The sequence below is a fragment of the Carcharhinus amblyrhynchos genome, chromosome 20 (genome assembly GCF_965287045.1).
Source record: "Carcharhinus amblyrhynchos chromosome 20, sCarAmb.v2.hapA, whole genome shotgun sequence".
NCBI classification, from domain to species: domain Eukaryota; kingdom Metazoa; phylum Chordata; class Chondrichthyes; order Carcharhiniformes; family Carcharhinidae; genus Carcharhinus; species Carcharhinus amblyrhynchos.
In genome coordinates, this window is record NC_137343.1 from 22,903,639 (window position 1) to 22,927,357 (window position 23,719).

The following is a 23,719-nucleotide window of genomic DNA, read 5'->3' on the forward strand; positions in this document are numbered from 1 at the left end:
TGGTTCCACTGTTGCATTAAGTTGATCTTTCTCTACACCCCATGTGTAACATTAACATTACCTTCTGCACTGTCTCATTTCCTTTATGCTTTGACTGTACAGCACACAAGAAACAATAATTTTTGTTGTATGATAATACATGACAATAATAAATCAAATCAATTGCAAGAGTATAACCAATGCATCACAAAGAATGGTTTCCATCTCTAACATTGCCCTCCTCTACACTTACCTCCTTGTTGAGCTTCAATCGTTTCACTAGAATAAGGAATGAGAGTATACCATCAAGTCCCTCAAACCTCTTCTGTCAGAGGATAGATCTTCTGTTTCCACTTCCACATCCCTAAGAATTCCCTAGTGCCCAGAAATGTTAGAATCATTCAATCTCAGTCTCAGGTATGATCTATGGCTGAACACTCAGTTCGCTGGGAAAGAGAATTCAAAAAGTTAACAATCCTTTGGATAAGAAGACATTTTTCTTCATCTGTCTCAGGCCAAGAGATAGGATTAGGCCATTCAGCCTCTCGAGCCTGCTCTGCAATTCAATATGATTTTGCCTGATTAGGCACTTTGGTATCTCACACCAACAGGGAACAGATCAGCCACGTAAGACAAATCGACACCTAGCTCTGCACTGTCCACCAAGGGAGGGTGGGGGTGGGCGCGGAGGAGAAGAAAAGACAGCTTCTCAGCACCTACACATTGAAGCATGTTACAAATTTCTACTCTCTTTGGGACATCATTGTCAGTGTCACACTGAATTCCATCCCCAAAATGTTTTTGCCACTTCCCTCAGGATTATCTAATCACCAGCCTAACTGAAGAGAAACCAGTCAAGTTCAGCCAAATTTTAATCATTGACTGACCATGTAATTTTTCAAAATTCATTCATGGGATGAATGCTGACCAGCATGTATTGCCCATCCCTAGTTACCCTTGGAAGGCAGTTGAGAGTCAGTCACATTGCTGTGGCTGTGGCTCTGGCCTACATGTGACTGCAGAGTTGAGTGATACTACAACTAGGCCATCACTTCCCTATGAAGTTTAAGAATGTCTAAATAGGGTATACATACCATTTGTGGGATACAGAAAGGGCAGTTGGTTTCTGAACTTCATAACTGACAAAGGGGAGAAATGGAGAGCAAACCTCAAAAATAAACTTCAATTATGTCAAACAACTGGAAAATAATTGGCCACTGGCAATTGCAGAACCAAAATTTTTTCCAGTATTTATATCTGCATATGTTACCTTTTAAAGATAACTGGTTTATCTTGAGAATTCACATCCCATCACTTCAATAGGGGCAAATAAGTTATGAAACTTAAGAAACTGAAAATGCTGTGCTTCCAAGTCAGTCATCAGCATGGGTTAAGAGAAGGCAGGTGATATTGTTTTGATCTTCTACTGTATCCCCCAAGGTTCCAATGACAGCATCTGCTCAGAACATGCTGGTTCTTTTTTCCCCTCGAGCATTTCCAAAATTACCTTAACAGGAAACTTCAGATAGGAGCCACATCCAGTTTCTCTAAAAAAAAAGACTTTATTACACTTTATTATTTTAAAATAATACAATTTAGAGTGTGACATTGCTTTGACAAACTTAAATTTACAAATATTGCAAATTTTTGATACATGCTCCTTTTCTCCCATGACATCACTTGGATCTCAAACGCTAAGTTTCGAACAGTCTTTGCATTCTCATTTGCTCCACTCTGCAGTGGGCAGATCCACACATTGCTCATTGCAAAACACAAATCATTTACATCTTGCTCCTTCATACCCAATTACTAGAAGCTTTACCTTAAGGCAAGGGTGGGGGTATAGGCAACATATTTGATTTACAGCACTGTGCATTGCCTTAACATTTACATATGCACCTCACAATATGTTCTCACAGATCTGATCAACTGTGGTAGTGTCTCGGTCACCAGCATTTCTCCAAATTCTCAGTGCTTTAACATTTCCCCAAATTTATATCATTAATACTCACAAATAAAAATGCCAATTGTTACACCATACCTGCTCATTTTATTTCCTCTTGTACAGGCTGGAGAATCCTATTTCACCAATTATAATTCAGAATAAATGCTCGATTCAAGCCAAGTGCAACTTGCTCCAAGCAAATCTTGTTTATCTTCAAAAGACTTTTTTAAAAAAAAGAAAAAAAGTCCCATTACGTACAAGGATAATCTTTTTGTCTTCCCATTCCCATCCAGCATGTTCCTGAACCTTCTGAAGTTATAAAGTCCCCGATGAGATAAAAGTAAAGGAAAGCACATACAGGTCAGAGGGAAAAGTGCAGATCTCTGACCTAATATGGGTAACTTTTCACTTGTATTAGCCAAAATTGATTTAATTCCAATAACAGTTCTTTTATCAGAGAGAGAGAGAGAGAGGGAGAGAGAGAGAGAGGGTGAGAGAGAGAGAGAGAAAAAAAACAAGAGTCAGAGGGGAAAGGGAGAGGTCAAAGGCTGAATTTGGTTTGAGCAACAGCGACTGACAGGTTGAGAGAAAACAGTAAACACTTATAGGCACATCTGCTCCTTTGTACCATTTTATTTGGCAGACTAGACCTGCCAAGCCCTCTTTGCTGTACATTGTTCTGAAAAGCACCTATTTAGTTAGTGCATCAGACATCAGCCACCTTTCTGGATACTGTGTACACATCCTGATGAAATAGCTCAGGATCCATTTCAAGCAGCAAATTCTAAATTAAATATTCATTCGTTGACACGTCCGATACAAGAATTCCACTCCCCGAGACCAATTTCGGATATCTGCGTAACCATGTCACGATTATTCAACTTTGATGTGAGAAGCACTGTGCAATTTAATGTTTGATATGCAGTTGCAAAAATCTGGCTGCATTTTTCAAGTTCTACAAAATCAGTTAAGAGTTTAATCAGGATTTAGCTGTGTGGTTTAATGTGCCACGATTAATATATCCTAGTGCCAGCAACCTTCAGCAGAACAGCTGTTCACTACAGTCAGTGTTCATCAAATTATTCTTCAAGAGCTAAAAGTTCTTTAAAACATTTTCACCAGTTGTAATTGCATAGTTAATAGCTACTTAATAATTATTTTACACTTTGAATATACATCATGCCAGGAAAAAAGTTACCCCACAATCAACCCCCTAAATATATGTTTTCCACAAATGAGCCAATATTTTATAGAATGTCAGTTTTGCATTAGGTTAATACAGTAAATACTTAACACTTCACCATGCAAACACTGCCCCTGCAAATAGCAGCAACACGATTGGATCTACAATTAGACATCATTTAATCTGGCAGATAAAACTTAACATTTTAAACTTTAACACGCATCTGTCAATGTGCTGGTTGCATTGAAGCTATTCATTTGTACAGGAGATTATCTGGAGTAGGGTGAAGAAAAGTCAGTACTAGGGGACAAGTTTGTTTTAATATAAATAAATTCAGTCACACCCCAAATTCAAATCCATAATTTAAAAAAAAAGGGAAAGAGAGGGAGAAATCCCAATGACACGAGCCAGACCTGGCAGATTGTGCGTTCAAGTCAGGGGTGGGGAGCCGAAGCACTGCATCAGCACACCTTCTAAAACGTATGGGGGTTTGTAGGAAAACAGTTCTCAACCATCTCAGTCTGGCTGTGGGACAAGCATCAGAGAAACATCAGCATGTGCCGGGTTCAATTTACTACAGAGTCCGATGCACCAGGCCTCTATCAATAAGTTAACAGGTCAAAGAAGAAAAATCACAGTTTGAGGCCAGGATAGTATCAGGAGGACATCATGCTGACACATACACTCGTCAGTGGCAAAGCAGGGATTTGTAAATAATAGGGAGAAGAGCCCAAAGATAAAATTGTGTAGAAGGTGATTCACTTAAGATGGTGCAAAGCTTAATACAGTGGTTTTGGAGTTTGCAATTACACCTTATATTCAATGAATTAGTTGGTAAAAGTTGATGCAGTTTCAGAGAAAGTCAACCCAGACCCCTCGCTTTGGTAAATAGCAGAAATAAAATAAAATCCTCAGGTGAGTTAAATGATTAGAAAGTAAGTATCTGAGTGTTGATCTTGCTGACCTCTGAACTACAGCCATCACTGGTATTGCAACGACTCACGTCTCTCCAATTCTGCTTCCTGGCTTTGAGTTGGCCCCCCAGTCTCTAGTATGCTCAGGTAGGCAGTGTTGAGGCATTGTAGCAACACCCAGTCCTGGCCCAGTCTTGGAGCGTGAACTCGGGGGCAGTCTCAACATCCAAAAACTTAGACATTTTGGCAGGTAAAGAGCCAGCATGCCACCATGCAGGCGGTGGGAGCATTGGCACACTGCAACGTGAGGCGATGGTGCTCAGACTCATGCCCTTTAATGTCCACAGCCCTAAGACAATTCTCAACATGGGAGAGACAGACACTAGGCAGATATTTCCAGAGGTTACAAGACAGCCAATGCCAGCAGCACCTGTGCACATCCTGGCAGTTGGATGTAAAAGCATGGGAACAGCTTCAGCTTTTATCACGAGCAATATTAGGAAGAGAAACCAATTGGGAGAAAAAACCATTACCTTTCCAAAAAGCCCCATCTTCTCAAAAACCTTGAACCACACACACCCTGGTACAGTACAATAAAAATGTGTTTAAAATGCTGTGCTGGTGTGACTGACAGTGTGCCGATTGCAGGACCATGCTGTGGCAATGGATTGGGTTAAAAAATCCTGATGAGATACTGGGAACTCTTTGTACTTAAAGCAATATTTATCAAACCTAGAAATAAGCCATAAACATTGCATAATAAGCCAAGAACCAACTCAAATCCCAAAATTCAACATTGCCATGGTGGCTGCATTGGAAAATGTGTTTTTTTTTTAAAAAAAATGAACACTATTAAAAAATATATCTCAAGGACCCAAGAATAACCCGGAGTTAGAATTAAATCGGGAGATAACCAATGTTATGGTCCTAATATCTATTTTAGCAGCATAATCGCATAGAGCACCACCTCTGTAGATACTGGGCAAGATACCTGTGTACAATGGGTAAAGTGTGGGTAATGGGTAATGTGCAAATCATTCATAAAATGCCACCGCATCACAGGGCTGTGCCCAGCATCACACACACTTTAAAATGGCTTACCCCTTACCTAGGCCAGTCTTTAAGGTTTCTTATGTGCAGGGTTGTGTTTAACTGTCAGTGCTCGATTAACCCTCCAGAGATCAGGGGCCACTTCCCCAACGGGTTAACACTGGACAATTCGGCAGACATGGTCATGTTTGCTCCTCAGCAAAGCTATGGTTCAAAGGTCATTGGATAGAATTAAAAAGAGCATTTACACTCCAGTCAGGAGGAAAAACAACCTCCGCCTTTCTACACTTATCCTGCCAAAGAACCATTCCGACTTGGAGCAGATTGGCAGCACAGCAGAGGAGATACCGAGCACCAGATCTGACAGAAGAAAATAGCCCCACACAAAAAAAAAAGCCCCAACGTGGAGGATGAGGGATGAACTTTCAATTCTGCACCTGTTGGAGAGAATTCATTTCTCACCAAACATGCAGTGAATAGCTATGAACTACACGGTTTACTTATTAATGAAGTACAAAGTTTCATTAGAAATTCAAATGGGCAGACTTGGCTGCTGCTAGTTCACCACCCCTCCCAAAAAAACACTACAAAATGAAAGAGAAATATATGTTTCCTCAGGACACGAGCTGGGACTATGTCTGGGTCACAGCACTGGCCAGAGGGCTGGGGTTTTTGTTTTGAAAAAGATGTAAACATTGATCATCTGATGCCAATCCTGCTTCGGGACAATTTGCAGACTTGCCCCAGCAGCGTTCAGGCTGGTGGCACCTTCAAACCTGCTGGGGCTCAATTAAACAAGGTTACATTATGCGCGCACACACACACACTTGCCTGGAATGGAACAAAATGATCCAGAATGGTCAGGTTTTACATTACATATCAAGGAGCCAAGCGGCACCACCCCTCGAAGTGACAGAACCCAACACTAACCACGGCTCAATGGTCCTGGTGACAGAGGAATGTAGAATGTAAAAGAATCTAATAGAAATCAGCTGTGATCCCTCCCCGCTGTGCGCTGCTAAACTGAAAACGGGCAGGTAATCTCTCGCCATCCTATCCATCAATCGATTCATTTATTTTCCTCAACCCTTACCCAGTATAGTACAGGCCATCAGCCATCACTTCAATATCCGTTATGTTGAGAGATTAAGGTTTCAAAGCTTCCTGAAATGCATTCAACCTGAGATGCTTATAATAGCTTGGTTCATTTCAATCCACACAAGTGCCAAGTAAAACAAAAATCAAAGATTTTGAAGCTGTAAACACAAGGGTTTCGTTTGTCCGGTCAGACCCAGGAGCCTTCGTCCTGGTTTACAGGTGGTGTTTCCCTTCCATCCGAGGTGGGTGAAGGCAGGAGGTCCTCTTGAGAGCTCTGAAGTTCTTCATTGTGCAAGATGATTTTGTGCTTCAATTTGCGTCGAGAGTGGCTGCTGTCTTGGAGAGAATTCTGAGGGGACCTTGGGGACTTCAGGCCCGGCCTGCAGCTGACCGGCTTGGGGATCTGAGAGGGCCTCTTCTCCGGGCGATTGTCCGTTCGTGGTCGAATCTTGGGACGAAGCTTCAGCTTGTAGACAGAAGGCACGCGGTCAGGTTTCTTTAGCCCTTTCTTGGGCCTCATTTGAACGGTGGGTTTGAGATGGGAATTCAGCTGGACGTTAATAGATGACTCGCTGGATGTCTCAACGAAGGACCCCTCACTATTTTCATGCCCTTGACCATCACCCACATTCAGAGTGGTAATTGTGTCCACTGTATTAGAGTCCTGCTCAATGCACCTTTTAATGGGGGCAACTCCATTCTCTTCCTTCTCCAGTTCTGGCAGCTCCCTCTGACTAGGGGCACTGTGCAACTCCATCATATAGAATTTTGTTTCAGATAAAGGGCTTGACAATACGGGCTCCCTTACATCCTCTATAGTCTTCAGAACGTTGTGACACCCTCCGTTCCATTCAGAGCCACCGACTGCATCCATCTGGCCACATCCTTCACGGATTTCGCTCATCACCAAATTACCGTCACCGTACAGACCCAGGGGCCTGGCGTCTTCTCTTTGCCTTTCCCCCGGGTGGTTTTGTAGTTTATTCATTACGTTTATAGATGAAGTGGACGAGGTCGTGGAGCAGTAAGCGGAGTCCGTCATCCTCTGCTCTGCTTTTCGGACTGGATCGAGAAGCGTTCCAAAGATCTCACCGTCGCCACTCTCCGATAGGACCTGCCTTGTGTTTGCCAGAAACTCCTCCTCAAAGCTCCTGTACAGTTCTTGTTCTTTACTGGGATCGATGCTGTGGAATGAGTCGAATATTTCCTCCGAGCCACCCGTCTCTGAGGTGGGGCTTGGGGGACAGCCATTTGTGTCACTGCAGCCAATAGATGATGCACGGCCACGGGAATCTACGCAAACATTTAACACGTTCTGATTATCGTCATAACACAACATCTGTGGAGTCCTTCTCCCAGTTCTAGAGGATGGCGTTGGTTGCCTGAAAGTAGTAGTTTTAGGCACAGGACTGGATGATCTTAAGGCCACAGACGTCTTCCCCTTGGTGACTGAAGGAGTTGGACATTTGGTCTCTGTATGTGTAACATGCAAATGATTTAAGGCAAATGGGGCAGGAGATTTGGCTCGGGGCGTTCTCTTATTTGTTTTTCCTGTATCGTCTTTCGCTTCGCCCGCGCGAACCCAGGAATGCTGCCCCTCCTTCCCTCGGCTGATCATGAGGATGGCATCGCTGTTTTGAGACTTTCCCTTTTTGGCCACAGCTGGGCGCTGGCTCACCGTCCTGTTGGGCTCTCGAGAAACACGTGCCGTGCCACGGCTCGGCAGACTGGTACTCAGCCCTTCAAATCCCGCGCTCCGATCCGATGATTCACTCTTGCGTCTCATTTGAGCGGTCCTTCTCTTCGAATCCTGCGATGCTTCACCTCTTAGTATCACGTGATCCCCTTCTGTTCTGCTTATCATTAAAATATCTTCGTCACTCAAGGCTTTACAAGCAGAAAGTGGTGGCCTTTTCTGTCTTCCAGATTGCACAGTGTTGTCACGGTCCCCTGGTGGCCGCCGAGGTATTGAAGATTCTCTTGGTCTAAAACATATAAAAAATTGATTTCACCCATGGGAGATCATCTGATATACAATAAGACTGACTTAGGGTATCTGGTTAAAACAACAATAATCAGTTGCACACAAGTTAGGCTATTGTTTACTACAGCGATTTGACAGGGTCCATCTCATCTCACTGGGACAATTACAACATTAATTTGAATATCTATACAGTTCATTTAAAATAGAAATAAATGCCCTCAAGTGCCCTCCACATGCATTATCTGACAAAGAGGCTCAAACAGGAACTTGGTCGAGTGGGTTTTGAATATGCCCTGATGGGAGGAATGGGAGCTGGGTGGTGTAGGAAGGAAATTGGAGTATAGATTGTAAATGGTTAATAGGCAAAAACCTACAATAGCAAGACGAGGTTGGGAGGAGGTGGAGGGGGGTGAGCCAAAATAGGAATTGGGAGACTCATTTTATAGAGATCATTAAGACTTGTGAAAAGGAAACGCTTGTAATGAACTAAAAGAGAAGTTTGCCTTTAAGATATCAGGGGACAAGGTTCAACCTAACTCAACAAGGACAGCCATGATTGGGACAAAGATAGAATATGAGCAGAAAAAGATTATTAGATATGGAATTTTCCTATGTAACGCTTACAGATCAGGACTGGCCAAACTTTGAACCTGATGCAGCCCTCCTGTCTATCCGGTCCAGGAAAATAAGAAAAAACAAAGGAGGGAGTTGCTTAGGAGGTGAAATATGTAAAGGGTGATGAACGGTGGGGTTATCGGTTATACTTCTCATCAAGTCAAGACTTTGTTGCCTCCCTGGTGCCAGGTTCAAGGATGTCTCCGAGTGGTTGAATGACATTCTTAAGGGGAGGGTGAGCAGCTAGAGGTTGTTGTAGGAAAAGGGATGAGGTCCTGAAGTGTGAGTACAGAGAGTTAGGCAAAGGGCTAAAGTGCAGGACCTCAAGGGTAGCAATTTCTGCTGGTGCCATGTGCAAGAGAGAGTAGGAATAGGGAGACAAATGCAAGGCTCAAGAGCTGGTGCAGGGGGCAAGGATTTAGATTTGTGGATCATTGGGATCTCTTCTGGGGCAAGGATGACCAGTTCAAGAGGGATGGGTTACACCTGAACTGGAGGGGGACTAATACCCTGATAGGGAAATTTTCTAGAGCCACTGGGAGGGTTTAAACTAGTTTGGCATGGAGGCGTGGCACCAAAAGCTCTAGAGAGACAGAAGTTTGAGAACAGCACGGATGTTAAAGAGAACATGTTAAAACAGTCAAGGCAGTGTCAGTAATTCTAGTACTGGACAGGTCAGGCAAGAGGAAGGCAGAGCACAAGGGAAATCTAGATTAAGTTGCATTTATTTCAAAAGAGGCCTGACGGGCGAGACAGATGAACTCAAGCCATGGATGGGTACAAGAGACTAGGGTATTATAGCTATTGTTGAAACAGTGAACTGCCAGTCCTGTCCCTCTTTAAGCAATGTTCCAGGGTACATATGTTATGAGGAAAGATGGAACAGGCGATGAGAGAGGAGCAGTTGTGTTTTTGATTAGGATAAACATCATGGTAGTACTTGGAGGGGATATTTCTGAGGGCTTCCCATATGGATAGAGCTGAGCAATAGGAAGGGGGAGATCACTTTGATAAGTGTGCTATAGGCCCACAAATAGCCAATGGGAAACTGAGGAGCATATATGTAAAGAACGTCTCCAAGAAAAATAGGATGGAAATAGTCAGGGACTTTAATTTTCCAACATACTGTTAGGGGGTTTGTATGGAGAGAGATTTGTTGAGTGTATTCAGGAGGAACGTGTCTAACAATATGTGGATGGGTTTCCTCAGTCCAAATGTGTGGGGTTAGGCTGATTGGCCATGCTCAATTGCCCCTTCGTCTCAGGGTGATCAGCAAGATAAAATATGTGGGGTTATGGGATAGGCTTGGGTGGGTTTGCTGTCAATGCAGGCTCGATGGGCTGAATGGTCTCTTTCTGCATTATAGGGATTCCATGATTAATTCAAAGGGATTTGGTTATTGCGATGAAAAGAACATTTGCCCAATTAACCCCATTGATGCTCTTGCATTTGAAACGACAGTGCCCAATAAAGATGGCGGTGTATTGTCAATTAACACCTGATGTTTGAGAATTCAAGATGCTTGATCACTTATGCAATACAGTATTGTAGAAACTAATCCATTTAGATTACGTCAAAATACAGTGCAAACTAATTGTGAAAGTAACTGTTATTCCTCGACCAGCACTTCAAGCACATGCTGTCCATTCTGCTGCCTGAGGCTCAGGTTAAACACTATAGCCATAGCCCAAGACACTTCACACAATTTTTCACTGAACATGGAGATGTTGTTTGTAGTAAACAGAATAGAAATATGTACTGGCTGAACAATTGAAAGGCTGATTTTTTGAAAACAACTAATAACAGGTCATTATTTGTGCATCAACTATTGGTAAAAAACAGAATTTATACGTGTTCAAATGAAAATTATTCTTATGGAATCATGCAGTAGGTTCAATCGCTCAACAGGTTGAGCTCGCTGAATTGGGGACACTGCTAGTGGCATAAAAATAGATCTCTGCACCCCACGAGAGGGGAATGTATTATCAGAAATCACAACCTCAGTTGTTCCTGTTTGTAAATGTCTATTGAAGTGAAATTGCTCTCCATTATGAAGAGCACGAGCCCTCACTTGCATTCCTGCTTCCGTAGGGACAAGAGAATGCAAGGGGAAATTTTGGACAAGCAATTAAAATATTTTGTTCAAATCTATATTGGGCTCTTAATTGTTACAGTTTGTTTTATGACAATCATTTCCTCCTGCTGGTCATTGCAATAACACTTGTGACCAGCGACAACATCAAAATAACCTCTTGCATTAAACGTAGACTTGAGATCAGTGGAACACAAGGCCTGCTTTTAAACTGCCATGAACATAATTTCACCATGACCAAACATGTAATAATAAAATTATGGATACGGAAGAGCATAATAGATCCCTTCTTATAGTTCACGTCATCATCCGAATCCCTCGATTAAACAACATTACTCACTTCCTGCTACCTATCAATTTCTATATTGTACACCACATGCAGAATTAAAGCATCGGCTTTTGCAAGCCTGCCCTTTAATCAGATCTGACCGAAGGCCGTTTAAATGGTTTATTGAGCAAGAGGCTATATAATATTATTCTGCAATCATTGGCCTTTTCTAGATGTGTTACGAAATTACATCTATAATGAAATAAGAAATCCTCTCTTTGCCCTGGAGACCAAGATTGTTAACCTTATCCTTGGGATGGCCTTTTGTGGACTGCCATTCCCTTTACCACACCCACAATTCCCTAAGCTAGGAATTCCCTTTCTAAACCTCTCTGCCTCTCCCCCTCTTGTGGGATCTCTTTATCCAAGCTTTTATTCATACTTTCTCCACATCATCAGAATGACCCTATATCAATTTTGGTCCAATTATGCATTTATGAATTGTATTGGGTGTTTTCTTTGATTAACAAGCACTATTATAAATACATATAAAATGTCTTCCATTACTTAAACTGTTTTTCACAAGACATTGGCTCAGGATGAGTTATTCCTCATGAGGATTTTCATACATGAAAGTGCATTATCTCAAATGTCCATGCCAGGACCATGTTGGGACTTGTTAATTCCAGATTCCTGGCCTTCAGCAGATGTGTTCTTAAAACCGTTTTTAATTAGATGGTTAAATGCACTCACATGCCAACCTACATGTGCAAATATGTAACAAGTCAAAACTTGCTCCCTGTTGAATCATTTCTAACTCTAAAGTTAGACCTCCCCAGGATGTTTCTCCTTGTTTGGAATTGGAGATAATGCGTGGCCAGTTGATGTAATGAAGAATGCTAGTTTCTATTACCAGAGACCATGCTTTAAAACTCATGAAGTTGCTGCAGAATGACAATGATATTTATCTTCAGTTTCCTCCTGCACCTCAAAACCCATTTAAGAACCCTGAAAAGTTAATCCGTCACACTGCTAAGCGAGTAACTTCTTTCAAAATTGACTTCATTCCTGTTCATTAGTGTTGGGGAATGGAATCATTTGTGTCTCGATTACAAAAAAATTGCTTCTAAGGCAGGCACGTCATAGTAAGTGGAGCTCATTCTCTGTCTCAGCAGTCCATCACGTCTCAACCTTAGAAAAGAACCCCCCCCCCCTACTGTATGTCTCACATTTACCACTGACTGAAACTGGCAATTAATTTCCATTAAAAAGAAACATTAAAATGTGCAAGGTGTAAAGCAAGCTGCCGATTTATTGTTGCCCATTTTGTACAACAGCCCAAGATAATTTCACCCACAAAAAAAAATCATTTTCAGGAAACGGTCATGGCTGGCTAGGCCAGCATTTATTGCCCATCGCTAATTGCCCTTGAGAAAGGGATACTGAGCTGCCTTCTTGAACTGCTGCAGTCCTCATAGGTACAGCCACAATTTTGTTAGGGAGGGTGTTTCAAGATTTTGCCTCAGTGAAGTGAAGGAACAGTGATACATTTCCAAGTCAGGTGGTGTGGGACTTGGAGATGAATTGGTGTTCCCATGTATCTGCTGCCCTTGTCCTTCTAGATGGTGATGCTCATGGGGTTTAGAAGGTACTGCCTAAGGAGCCTTGGTGAGTTCCTGCAATGCATCTTGTAGATGGTACACATTGCTGCTCACTGTGCACTGGTGGTGCAGGGCACGTATGTTTGTGGAAGAGGTACCAATCAAGCAGGCTGTTGTGTCCTGGACAGTGTCAAACTTCAAGTGTTAGAACTACTACACTCAGAGGAAAGTGGAGAGTATTCCATCACACTCCTGACTAGGAGTTGTAGATGGTGGACAGGCTTTGGGGAGTCAGAAGATGAGATACTCTCCCTAGGATTATTAGCCTCCAACCTGCTCTTGTAGTCTCATTATTTTTTGTGGCTAGACACGTTTCTGGTTAATGGTAACCAGCAGGCTGTCGAAGTCAAATTAAAGAACAGTCCACTACTAATGGGCACAGCCCATTAGAAAGCGGATCAAGAGTGCACAAACTATATTCATAGATCAGACCCAGAGGAGGCAACTTTCACCCTCATGTGCAGCAGAAAACATTGCATCACATGCAGTCCTTTTTTTGTTTTACTGAACATTTGTGATAAAGCAATGTACTGATGGACTTGCTTTTAAAAATCAGCCTGAACAGACATAATTGGTCGATTAATAATTCATGTTATTGATCTGAAATGAATTAGCAGAATATTGGATTAGAAGTGCACTGAGTGTGGAGAGGTCAGACTCTGCTCCATGATTTATACTACAGCAGCTGGGAGCTTCTCTATTCTGTGAAGAATTATTTCATTAATCTTTCAAACTCTGAAGATGGAAAATGTTTCAGTTCATGTCTTACTGCATCCATAAGAAAGTAGTCAACCTCTCTTATCAGGTACCAAAACCTTCAGTTGTCATATTGCAGAATACATTCTAGAATGTTCTTTCAAAAATCCTTCTTTTACACATGTCCTGATCGTCAAAAGATTTGTACACCTAGCTGTTAGGTTACCTCTTAACACTTGCTCAGGTCTCAATTGAAGCCTGGGACATTTTGCTACATTTTAAGTCCTATATAGGTACAATTAGCTGTCATCTCAGTAGAAATACTCCATTTGATGAAACCTCAAAAAGTTTGGAGTTGCTGAAATTTTGTAGCTTCCAGCAGGAGCTGCAATTCTTGGTGGATCAGAGTACAAAGTTAAGATGGGCAAGTTCAAAAGGTCAATTCGCCATGGGGCATGACTAGGAACATAAGAACATAAGAAATAGGAGCAGGAGTAGGCCATCCAGCCCTTCGAGCCTGCCCCGCCATTCAATAAGATCATGGCTGATCTGTCGCTGCTCAGTTCCACTTTCCCGCCCTCTTGATCTGACTTCTAGCCAGGAGTGTGACACTGGAGTACAGTAACTCCAACACTCAAGAAACTTGACATCAACCAGGCCAAAGCAGCCTGCTTGACCGGTATTCCTTCCACAAACATTCATGCCCTCCACCACGCAGTGGCAGCAATGTGTATCATCTACAAGATGCACTGCAGGAACTCACCAAGGCTCCTTAGGCAGCACCTTTTAAACCCCATGACCACCACCATCTAGAAAGGGCAAGAGCACCAGATGCATGGGAACACCAACCCCTGGAGGTTCACCTCCAAGTCCCGCATCACCTGACTTGGAAATATATCACTGTTCCCAGAAAAGATCAGAATCAGTGCTGAAAGCCTACGGATGGAACCACTGATTGTCTAGGCTCGTGCATAAGTGAAAGGTTAACAGGGCTGCTAGCTCCAAACTCCAATCTGTATAAGCTCCTTCCACACCAACCAAACTCTGCCTTGAACATTCGCAAAATGTAAAGATGTTGTGTGTATGATAAACTGCAGGTCATTCCTTCATCAGAGCTGTTTTTAGCATATTGATGTACCCAGGGTAAGAATGCCTATCCTCTAGGTGGCATGGTGGGAAGAAAGGGAAGATAGTGTTTAAAAAAGTAATTAATATTTTGAAGAACTTCAATAAATTGTAGAATTTCATAGAAACAACACATAGAATGCGTTGTTCTCTGTAATCCCTACAGTGCAGGAGGCCATTCAGCCCATTGAGCCTGCAGCAACCACAATCCCATCCAGCCCCCAACATGGAACCTCATATTTACCCTGCTAGACCCCTGACACTAAGGAGCAATTTAGCATGGCCAATCAACCTGAACTACACATTTTCAGTGTGGGAGAAAACTGGAGCACCTGGAAGAAACCCATGCAGATACAGGGAGAATGTGTGAAGTCCACACAGACAATGACCCAAGGCTGGAATTGAACCCGGGTCGTTGGCGCTTGAGGCAGCAGTGCTAACCACTGTGCTACCGTGCCACCCATGTTTGAAAAGGAGGTCAAACTGCTCACCTTCTGTGGTTAATGAGTTAATGTACTGGTTAATAAATCTTTGACATCATTTATTAGTTGACCTTTCATAGACACAATCATCATGTGTTTAATCTTTTAAAAACAATGGAGTCTTGTCTATACTTTTAACAGATTGACTTCTTCACAATTTTTTTGAATCTTGCACTCTGATCAAACTATCCTACAGTGTAGAAAGGAGGTCAACTGATCCTTCGAGACTGCACCGACAATCCCACCAGGCCCTATCCCCATAACCCCCCAGTGTATTTACCCAGCTAGTCCCCCAACACTAAGTCAATTTAGTATGGCCAACCAACCTAACTCATCTTTGGACTGTGGGGGGGGGAAATTGGAGCACCCGGAAGAAACCCACACAGACACGGGGAGAACATTCAAACTCCACCACAGCCAGAATGGAACCTGGGGCCCTGGCACAGTGAGACAGAGTACTAACCACTCTGCCACTACGCCACCCCTTTATAGCATAGCCTGTGTTTGATACACAAATAGTGGATCGAGTCATTGATTTGTCATCAATTTCCACTGCTAGGATGAAAAGGAGAAAATAGTCACAGGTAGAAAGCCAATGTGTCCCAGATGAGGGCAGCAATGGAATCAGTCCTCATTGAGTGGATTCATTTTTGACTGTTCTTTTGGGAAACTGCCAAGAATGGGTGGAATGCTCCCTACGCTCCTGACTGTAGCCTTCTGCCTGATTCAGATCGTGGACAGACAGGTTAGTTTAAAATTATCACCACCCAGAACCACAGCAAGATGTACTTGAAGTGTCAAAAATCATGACTCACTGCAGATTTACAATAATTAAAATTGTTCAATTCTGAGTTGATTTCATCAGTGCTAAATAATTCTGGCTATGACTAACAAGCATCAACTTGTTTTCTCTTTATACAATAAAGCAGCTGAGGGGGGCTAAGGACCAGAATCCAAGCTAACACCAAGGTTGAAAAGCGAGAGGAAAAAAACCCAAGGTTATTTGGAGTATTGTATTCTGTCCCAGGCACCTTATTTAAGGAAGGATGCTAAGCCCTAGAGAGAAAATGCAAAAGAGATTTACTAGAATGATACCAGGAATGAGGCATTTTAGACATAAGGAAAGATTAGAGAAATTGGGTGGCACAGTGGTTAGCACTGCTGTCTCACAGCACCAGCTATGTGGGTTCAATTCCTGGCTTGGGTCACTGTCTGTGTGGCGTTTACATGTTCTCCATGTGTCGGCGTGGGTTTCCTCCGGGTGCTCCAATTTCTTCCCATAGGCCAAAAGACTTGCACTGGCACGTCTCGCTCTGACACTTTTGCTGTACCCAAACGGGCCTGGTCACACGTATTAGGTATACTGGCCATGCTAAATTCTCCCTCAATATACCCGAAAAGACGTTGGACTGTGACGACTAGGGGATTTTCACAGTAACTTCATTGCAGTGTTAATACTTGTGACATTAATAAGTAAACTTTAAATTGGGCTTATTCTCCTTGGAGCAGAGAAGATCAGAGGTGGTCTTATTAGGTGTTCAAAAATGAGGAACAATTCTAACAGGGTAAAGGAGGATATTCTGTTTCCACTTGTTATGTCACTGACTGGGGCGGGGGGGGAGACACAATTTCAAGATGGTCAGCAAGGGAGTTTGAATGAGGCAAGGAGGAACTTCTTTACTCAAAGTTACTGGGATTTGGAGTGTGCGCTGCTTGGGAGAATGGTGGAGGTGGATTCCACAGGAGGTTTCAAAAAGGATGCTGGATACATGAAAGTGACGAATTGACAGGGGTACGGACACAGGGCTAGAGAATGGGACTAGCTGGGTAGCTCCTTCAGGAGCCAGTGCAGACACGATGGGCTGAATGGCCTCCTTTTGTGCTGTAAGACTCTATAATTCTGAGTTTTTTTCTTGCAAGCTAGACAGATTAAAGCATTGTAAAATAATATTCATTGTCCACTAACTTGCAAGCCAACTCCAGGATGATGAGATAATTGACCCAAATAAATCAGAAAGTGAAACTATAAAAAGCCAATTTTTTTTTCCCCTCAGAACAAATTGAACAAAGGCACTGGGCAGCATGACGTATGTGAGGCATTTGTGTAAATGTCGATGCTGGCTGCAGAAATAAAATGCTCATGTTTCAAAGACATTCAAAGTGGAGTATTGTTGTTTCCTGGCTCTTTAAACAGGAAATTAGCAGAAGACTGAGCCCTTAAGCCTTGCAGGCTTTGGCCTGATCTAATTCCATTTGCTTGCTCCAGATTGCAAGGCAAGATATTTTTGTCAAACTTAATGACCCTTAGACACCAAGGCTAATGCACACAAAGCCTTCTGATAAATATCCAGTGACAAATCTGTTTCTTTGATCATGTGCACATATAAATAGCTGCACACTATCACCATCTTAACCCTAAAATGGAAGAGTCTGCCTCGCATACTCATGGTAAATACTTATACATGCTGCTTAATACCAGCAGTATTAATAATATGTCTGCTCGATGACTTATCAAGAGGCGATAAGGCTCAACTGGTGCAGAAAGAGACTTTGTAATTAGTTCCAACAGGCTAAGGAAGCCAGAGGGGGGAAAACAAAATACCATTTTTAGATGGTTATCTACTAATTCCTGTTAGAAGATATATGATGTGAAGATGCCAGCATTGGACTAGGGTAAACACAGAAGTCTCAACACCAGGTTATTAGGAAAAGATATATATGCATGTGCATGTTAAAAGGAGGATGTAATGGCTCTGGTGAATCATGGTAATCTTGCTCACACAGGTGATGTACCAAGACACACTGATCGTTCTCAAGAAGGGACAGCAGCTTCTTGAGGTGGGACAATATTGAAGCTTCGGGGAGGTAGCTATTGCCTATCCCCAGTTCCCTTATTCAGAGGGCAGTTGGAGTTAACACATTGCTGTGGGTCTGGAGTCACATGTAGGCCAGACCAGATAAGGACAACAGATTTCCTTGCTAAAAGGGCATAAGTGGACCAGATAGGTTTTCCCAACAATGATTTCATGGTCATCAGTAGATTTGGGTTTAAAAAAAAGGAATTCAAATTCCACTATCTGCAGTGGCAGGATTTGAATCTGGGTCCCCAGAGCATGAGCTGAGTTTGTGGATTAATAGTCTAATGATAATACCACTAGGCATCATCTTCCCAATTTTGATCCCTTTAAATGATGAGTGAGTAAGATCAGCACAAACTGGATGCAATACTGAGCTCTGAATGACACTCACTTTTATTTGTCAGAATTAAACTTTACACAGGTGACCAATTAACCAAAGCCCATATTCTGATTCTGTAACTGCTCAACTCCCATACCAGTTTGCATCTTTCATTGAGATATCTTCAGTATTCGGTGCCCGACTTAACCATGTAATATACTTCATCCTTTTCTCAAAGAAGCACCACAGTCTGTAATCCTTAATGAACATATTCAAAAGGTTCATAAGAACGTGTGCATTTTTGATGTTTTTGTTTTTCAAATCACCAAAAGCAGCATTGAAAGTTCTGGTACCAATAGGAAAAATACTCGAGTGGAGAGCTGCTATAGTCAAGAAGTAACGGACTAGCAATCAGCAAAACAAAAGTGTCTGTACCTATAAACACATTGCAGATATGGACAGCTTGGAAGAGCCTCTAACAGTAAATCTGTAAGGCCTATCTGATAGACTGTGCACTTCATCTCAGTTAGCAGATCAGTTACTTTAGTGTCATTCAAGGAAGTTCAGAATATCATGTTAAAAAGCATCTCTTTGACCCCTTGTGATCATCACTGCCAAACTTAACATTACAGCAGCTGGAAGAAATAGACCAACGCTCAGGTGAAACACAGAATCCCTACAATGCGAAGGAGGCCATTTGGCCCACTGAGTCTGTACTGTCAACAATCCCACGCAGGCCCTGTCCCCATAACCCCACATACTTGCCCTGCTAGCCCCTTTTTTTTTTTAAAAAGGGACAATTTAGCATAGCTGATCAACCTAACCTGCACATCTTTGGCGTGTGGGAGGAAACCCACGCAGACATGGGGACAATATGCAAATTCTATACAGGCAGAATTGATTGTGGGTTCTTGGCACTATGATGTGTCAGTGCTAACCAGTTTCAATATCCAAAATAGTTGCAGCCAATCTGTCAAGGCCTTTAAGTACCACTATGTTCATCTCTGGGTTATCCCAAGGGATACAAATGCTAAAAACTTGCATCATGTAACACCTCTAATATAGTCCAACATCCCAAAGAGTTTCACAAGAGCATCATTAAATAAAATTTGATGCTGAATCATAATAAAGGTGGTGTCAGGACATGTGACCAAAAGCCCTGTTGAAGATGGGTAGGCCGTAAAGAGCATCTTAAACGTAAGAGGTCGAGAGAGGGGCTTGGGGAGGAAATTGTAGAGCTTAGGTTGCTGAAGACGTAGTGACAATGCTGGAGCCACTACAATCAGAGAGGCACAAGAGTCCAGAATTGGAGAAGCTTAAAGACCTCAGAGGGTTATCTGGCTGGAAGGGGTTAGAGACAAAAGGGTGAGACCATGAGTGGATTTAGAAATAATGGACAAGATTTTTAAAAATTAAGGTAAAGCTAAACTGAAAGCCAAGTTTGGTCACTAAATTAAATAGTTACATGGGCTTCAAATGAACACATTTTATAAAAATCAGAGATATAAAGTGAAAATGGTGATAAGGTTACCTCCCAGGGCTTGAATGTCTTGATTTTGACTGTTCATATGATTGAGAAGGTCTTCCTGCAAGTCCGCTTGGTGATAATGTGGAGCGTTTGTTTATCTCCATAGGTCTACGAGCTGGGTTGACAGGTGTAGGCAGGTGCCTTGTCATTGAGTTTTTGCTATCTGTGTTAGTTGTGCCGAATGCAGTTTGTTTTGTAGGCGCCAGCTCTGTTGCAGATAGTGTCCTGGTGTCCAGTTGAGCATTACTTTCAGGCATTTTCTGAGTGCTCGAGCCTTCAGGGTAGTGACCTGGTCCAGGACTCGGAGTTCTGGAGGTACGTGGGCTGGTGTTTAAGGCCGTCTTTGTAAACCTTTGCGGTGGCGGGCGGTGTACTGTTAAAATTAAGAGTAGTTATCTGAATTATGCAATTGTATACATCTAAAATTGAATGTAGGAAGCCTGTTAGGTACATGTTGGAATGGTCACAAAAGATTTAAAACATACAATTTGAAGCACAGCAATGTGGCATTTGACTCAACTGGTCTACACTGGTGTTTACGTTCTACACAAGTCACCTACCAGCCAGGTGAGGCATGGGGGTGAATTGTTGTTAGTAATCAAAAGGAAAGTGAAATTTCTGTTCAACTTTGCCTTGTAACAGCCCTGGACTGGAGTGGTTAATTCTGGCATTCTCACTACTTCTTCAGCAAGACTAGCAGTTTCAGAATAGGCGACGATGATAACCTGGGACTTTTGTCTTTAGGGCTCAAAATTAAACTTCAGTGTGCAAAATGAGCGATACCCATTTTGATTGGCTTCAATGGCAAGGAAGGAAGGACCATCTATATAAACTCAGCTATCAACCTGCTACTTACGTGCGCCTCCACTGAATTTGACCCATTGGGTGGAATTTTATGGCCTTTAGGCAAGACTGGAAGTTTCTGCCTGAAGTCAATAGAGATTTCTGTTGTTGGACCCTTGCCTGCTCTGAGTCTGTGGCTGGGGAGGTGGTAGAATTCCAGCCAGTGTCTCAATATTATGATGGCACTGACTGTATGATTTATATTGTACAGCAGAGAGCAGTCCTTGTTTCAAGAACAACATAATATTGACATGGGTGGTCATATGGGCTCCTACCCTGGAGTACACTAATCATAGAATCGCTACAGTGCAGAAGGCAGCCTTCTCCACTGACAGTAATCCCACCCAGGCCCTATCCCAGCAATCTCATGTATTTATCCTGCTAATTCCCCTGACACCAAGGGGCAATTTACCTACACATCTTTGGGGTGTGGGAGGAAACAGGAGCACCCGGAGGAAACCCACGCAGACATGGAGACCACGCAAACTCCATACAGACAGTCATCCGAGGCTGGAATTGAACCCAGGGTCCTAGCACCGAGAGGCAGTGGTGCTAACCACTGTGCTGCCCTAAATTTGCGTGCTATCCTCCATGCAAGAGGATGCACAGTTTTGCATTTTTAAAATGTTTAAGGATTGTAGTGAGCTAATAAAATGTCCTGCTATTAGAGGTGGCAAATAGTACACAGCGATAAATTGGAGCCTGTGCAACACCAAAAATGACACTGGAATCCAAATCAAGGATTTTCTAATTATTCTTCTGCACGTGTGCATGTCCCAATGGTCAGCACAAGGCAGCAGCATCAAGGAACAGTCTCTGCCTCAGGTGCTCAGCCATAAGTATCTGCCAGCTCCAGAGAGAAGCAAGAGAGATAATATCCAGGATGGAAAGCACCCCACTCTGGACAAATTCTATCTTACTTGGGTTGGGCGTAACTCAGCTTAGTCTCAGGCACCAACTACAGGACACAGCTCAGAATAAGTCAGGATAAGCTGCCAAGACTGCAACTCTTTCATTTGTACTTGCATTTTAATGCAAACAAGCTCACTTGAGAATTTGATAACAACTAGCTTTTTAGAAGCGTCAGTTCCCCATGACTAAATTTAGGACACATGGAGCAAGCATTACATACTAGACCCATGGCAAACAGGTGATCCCAGCACCCAAGAGTATATCCACCGATAGCAGGTGAAAGGAGAGTTGTACTGGACAGTCAGGAATAAGAAACAGGAAGTGTGTATTGTCCATTCCTTGGTGAACCCAGCCTACTCTACAAATTTACTTTCATTGAAATGCTCCATCTACTCTCCCCCACCCAGTGGCAGGTATCACCCTGTCTAGAAACTAGCTGATATTAGATCTGACATGTCCCACTCATTGCCAATTTGTAAACATGTAAATTCAAATGTGTGTTAAATGTCAGGTGCAGGCTAGAGATTGACCATAAACAGCAATTAGTAAAACCCTCCACAGCGATTAACCCAGTGGCATCTAGATGTGCGGAGAAACACCACTAATGGTTTTGTGAAAGGGAAATCATGTTAACTAATTGATTAGAGATTTGAGGAAATAACAAGCAAAGTGGATAAAGGGGAACCAGATGTGGTATATTTAGATTTCCAAAAGGCATTTGCAGTATGGTGCCCCATTAAAGATTACTACATGAGGTAAGAGAACATGGTGCAAGTGATAGTGGGCATAATCTGTTCACATCACGTTCCCACTGCAGCGAGGTTGGAGAATTTGGCACCCAGCAAAATCTCCATTCAGTGCACTGGGATGGGAAAATCCTGCTGGTGCGAACAGTGGTAAACATTCTGGTCAATATTTAGCATGAATATAGGATTGATTAGCTAAGAGGACAAGTGTAGGGATAAATGGGTCTTTTATAGGGTTAGCAATTGTAACTTGTGGAATCCCAACAGGGGTCAGAGATCAGTACTCAGCTATTTACACTATCACTGACATGGATATAGGGACCAAATGTATGCAGCTAAAATTTGCCAATGTCTCCAAGATAAGTAGCAAATCAAGTTACTGACAAAAAAAGTAGAATCTACAAAGGGATACTAGTAGGTTAAGAGAGTGGGTAACAATTTGGTACTTGGAGCATAATGTGGGAAAATGCAAAATGTCCACTTTGGCAGAAAGAATAGAAAATCTGTATGTTATTTAAATAGACGTGGAGTTGCTGGCGTTGGACTGGGGTAGGCACAGTAAGTAGTCTCATAACACCAGGTTAAAATCCAACAGGTTTATTTGGTAGCATGAGCTTTTGGAGTGCCACTCACCTGATAAAGGAGCAGCGCTCCAAAAGCTTGTGCTACCAAATAAACCTGTTGGGCTTATTTAAACAGAGAGCAATTACTGAACTGAGGGGAGAACTGGGCATCCTGGTATATGGATCAAAAGTTAGTACGAGGGTACAGAAAGAGGAAGGCAAATGGAATTTAAGAATAGGCAACTCTTGTTACAGGACTTTGGTGAGACCATACTTGGGAGCACAATTTTGGACAAGGACAAAGCTGTGTTCGAAGCAGTTCAGAGAATGTTCACTCAACTCATTCTTGGGATGAAAGGTTTCTCTTCTGAAGAGGTTGAACAAATTGGGCCTGTACCGATTGGAGTTTGGGAGAATGAGAGGTGGTCTAATTGAAACATCCAAGATCCTGAAGTGTGAGATAGGGTGGTTACTGGGAGGATGTTTCCACTTGCACAGGAAACTCAAACCACGAGACACAGTTTGGGTCCACATTTAAGATGGAGATGAGGAGAAATTACTTCACCGAGAAGTTTGTTGGCCTGTAGAATTTATTTCCTCAAAAACAGTGGAAGCTGGGTCATTGTCAAACTCAGCTTTGACTAAATTCAATCAAGAAGGTTCTGGGGATGTGGAGGTGGTGGGGGTGGATTGTTAGACAAAAGGAGTTATGGGGGTGAGAGGCAAGGAGGGCTGAGATCACAACCACGTCAGTGATGATCTTATTGAACAGTGAAACAGACTTGAAGGTCAAATGCCCAATTCATGGTCCTAAGTCCCTCAGTAAACCTTTTCTACATAACTTCTCGCAGCTAGATA

At 42.6% G+C, this 23,719-nt stretch overlaps 1 protein-coding gene across 1 annotated transcript in view; it reads right to left on the minus strand.

Annotated features, from left to right (window-relative positions):
- Positions 1-1,529: 1,529 nt before the first annotated feature.
- Positions 1,530-23,719, minus strand: part of gas2l1 (growth arrest-specific 2 like 1) — a 66,664-nt gene continuing 44,474 nt past the window's right edge. Inside the window, exons 4-5 of the mRNA XM_080208222.1 lie at positions 19,801-20,170; positions 1,530-8,154 (exon numbers count right to left, since the gene is read on the minus strand). Coding sequence (XP_080064348.1) covers positions 6,357-8,154; positions 19,801-20,170 — 2,168 coding nt within the window. The 3' untranslated portion in view covers positions 1,530-6,356. The remainder of the gene's footprint in view (positions 8,155-19,800; positions 20,171-23,719) is intronic.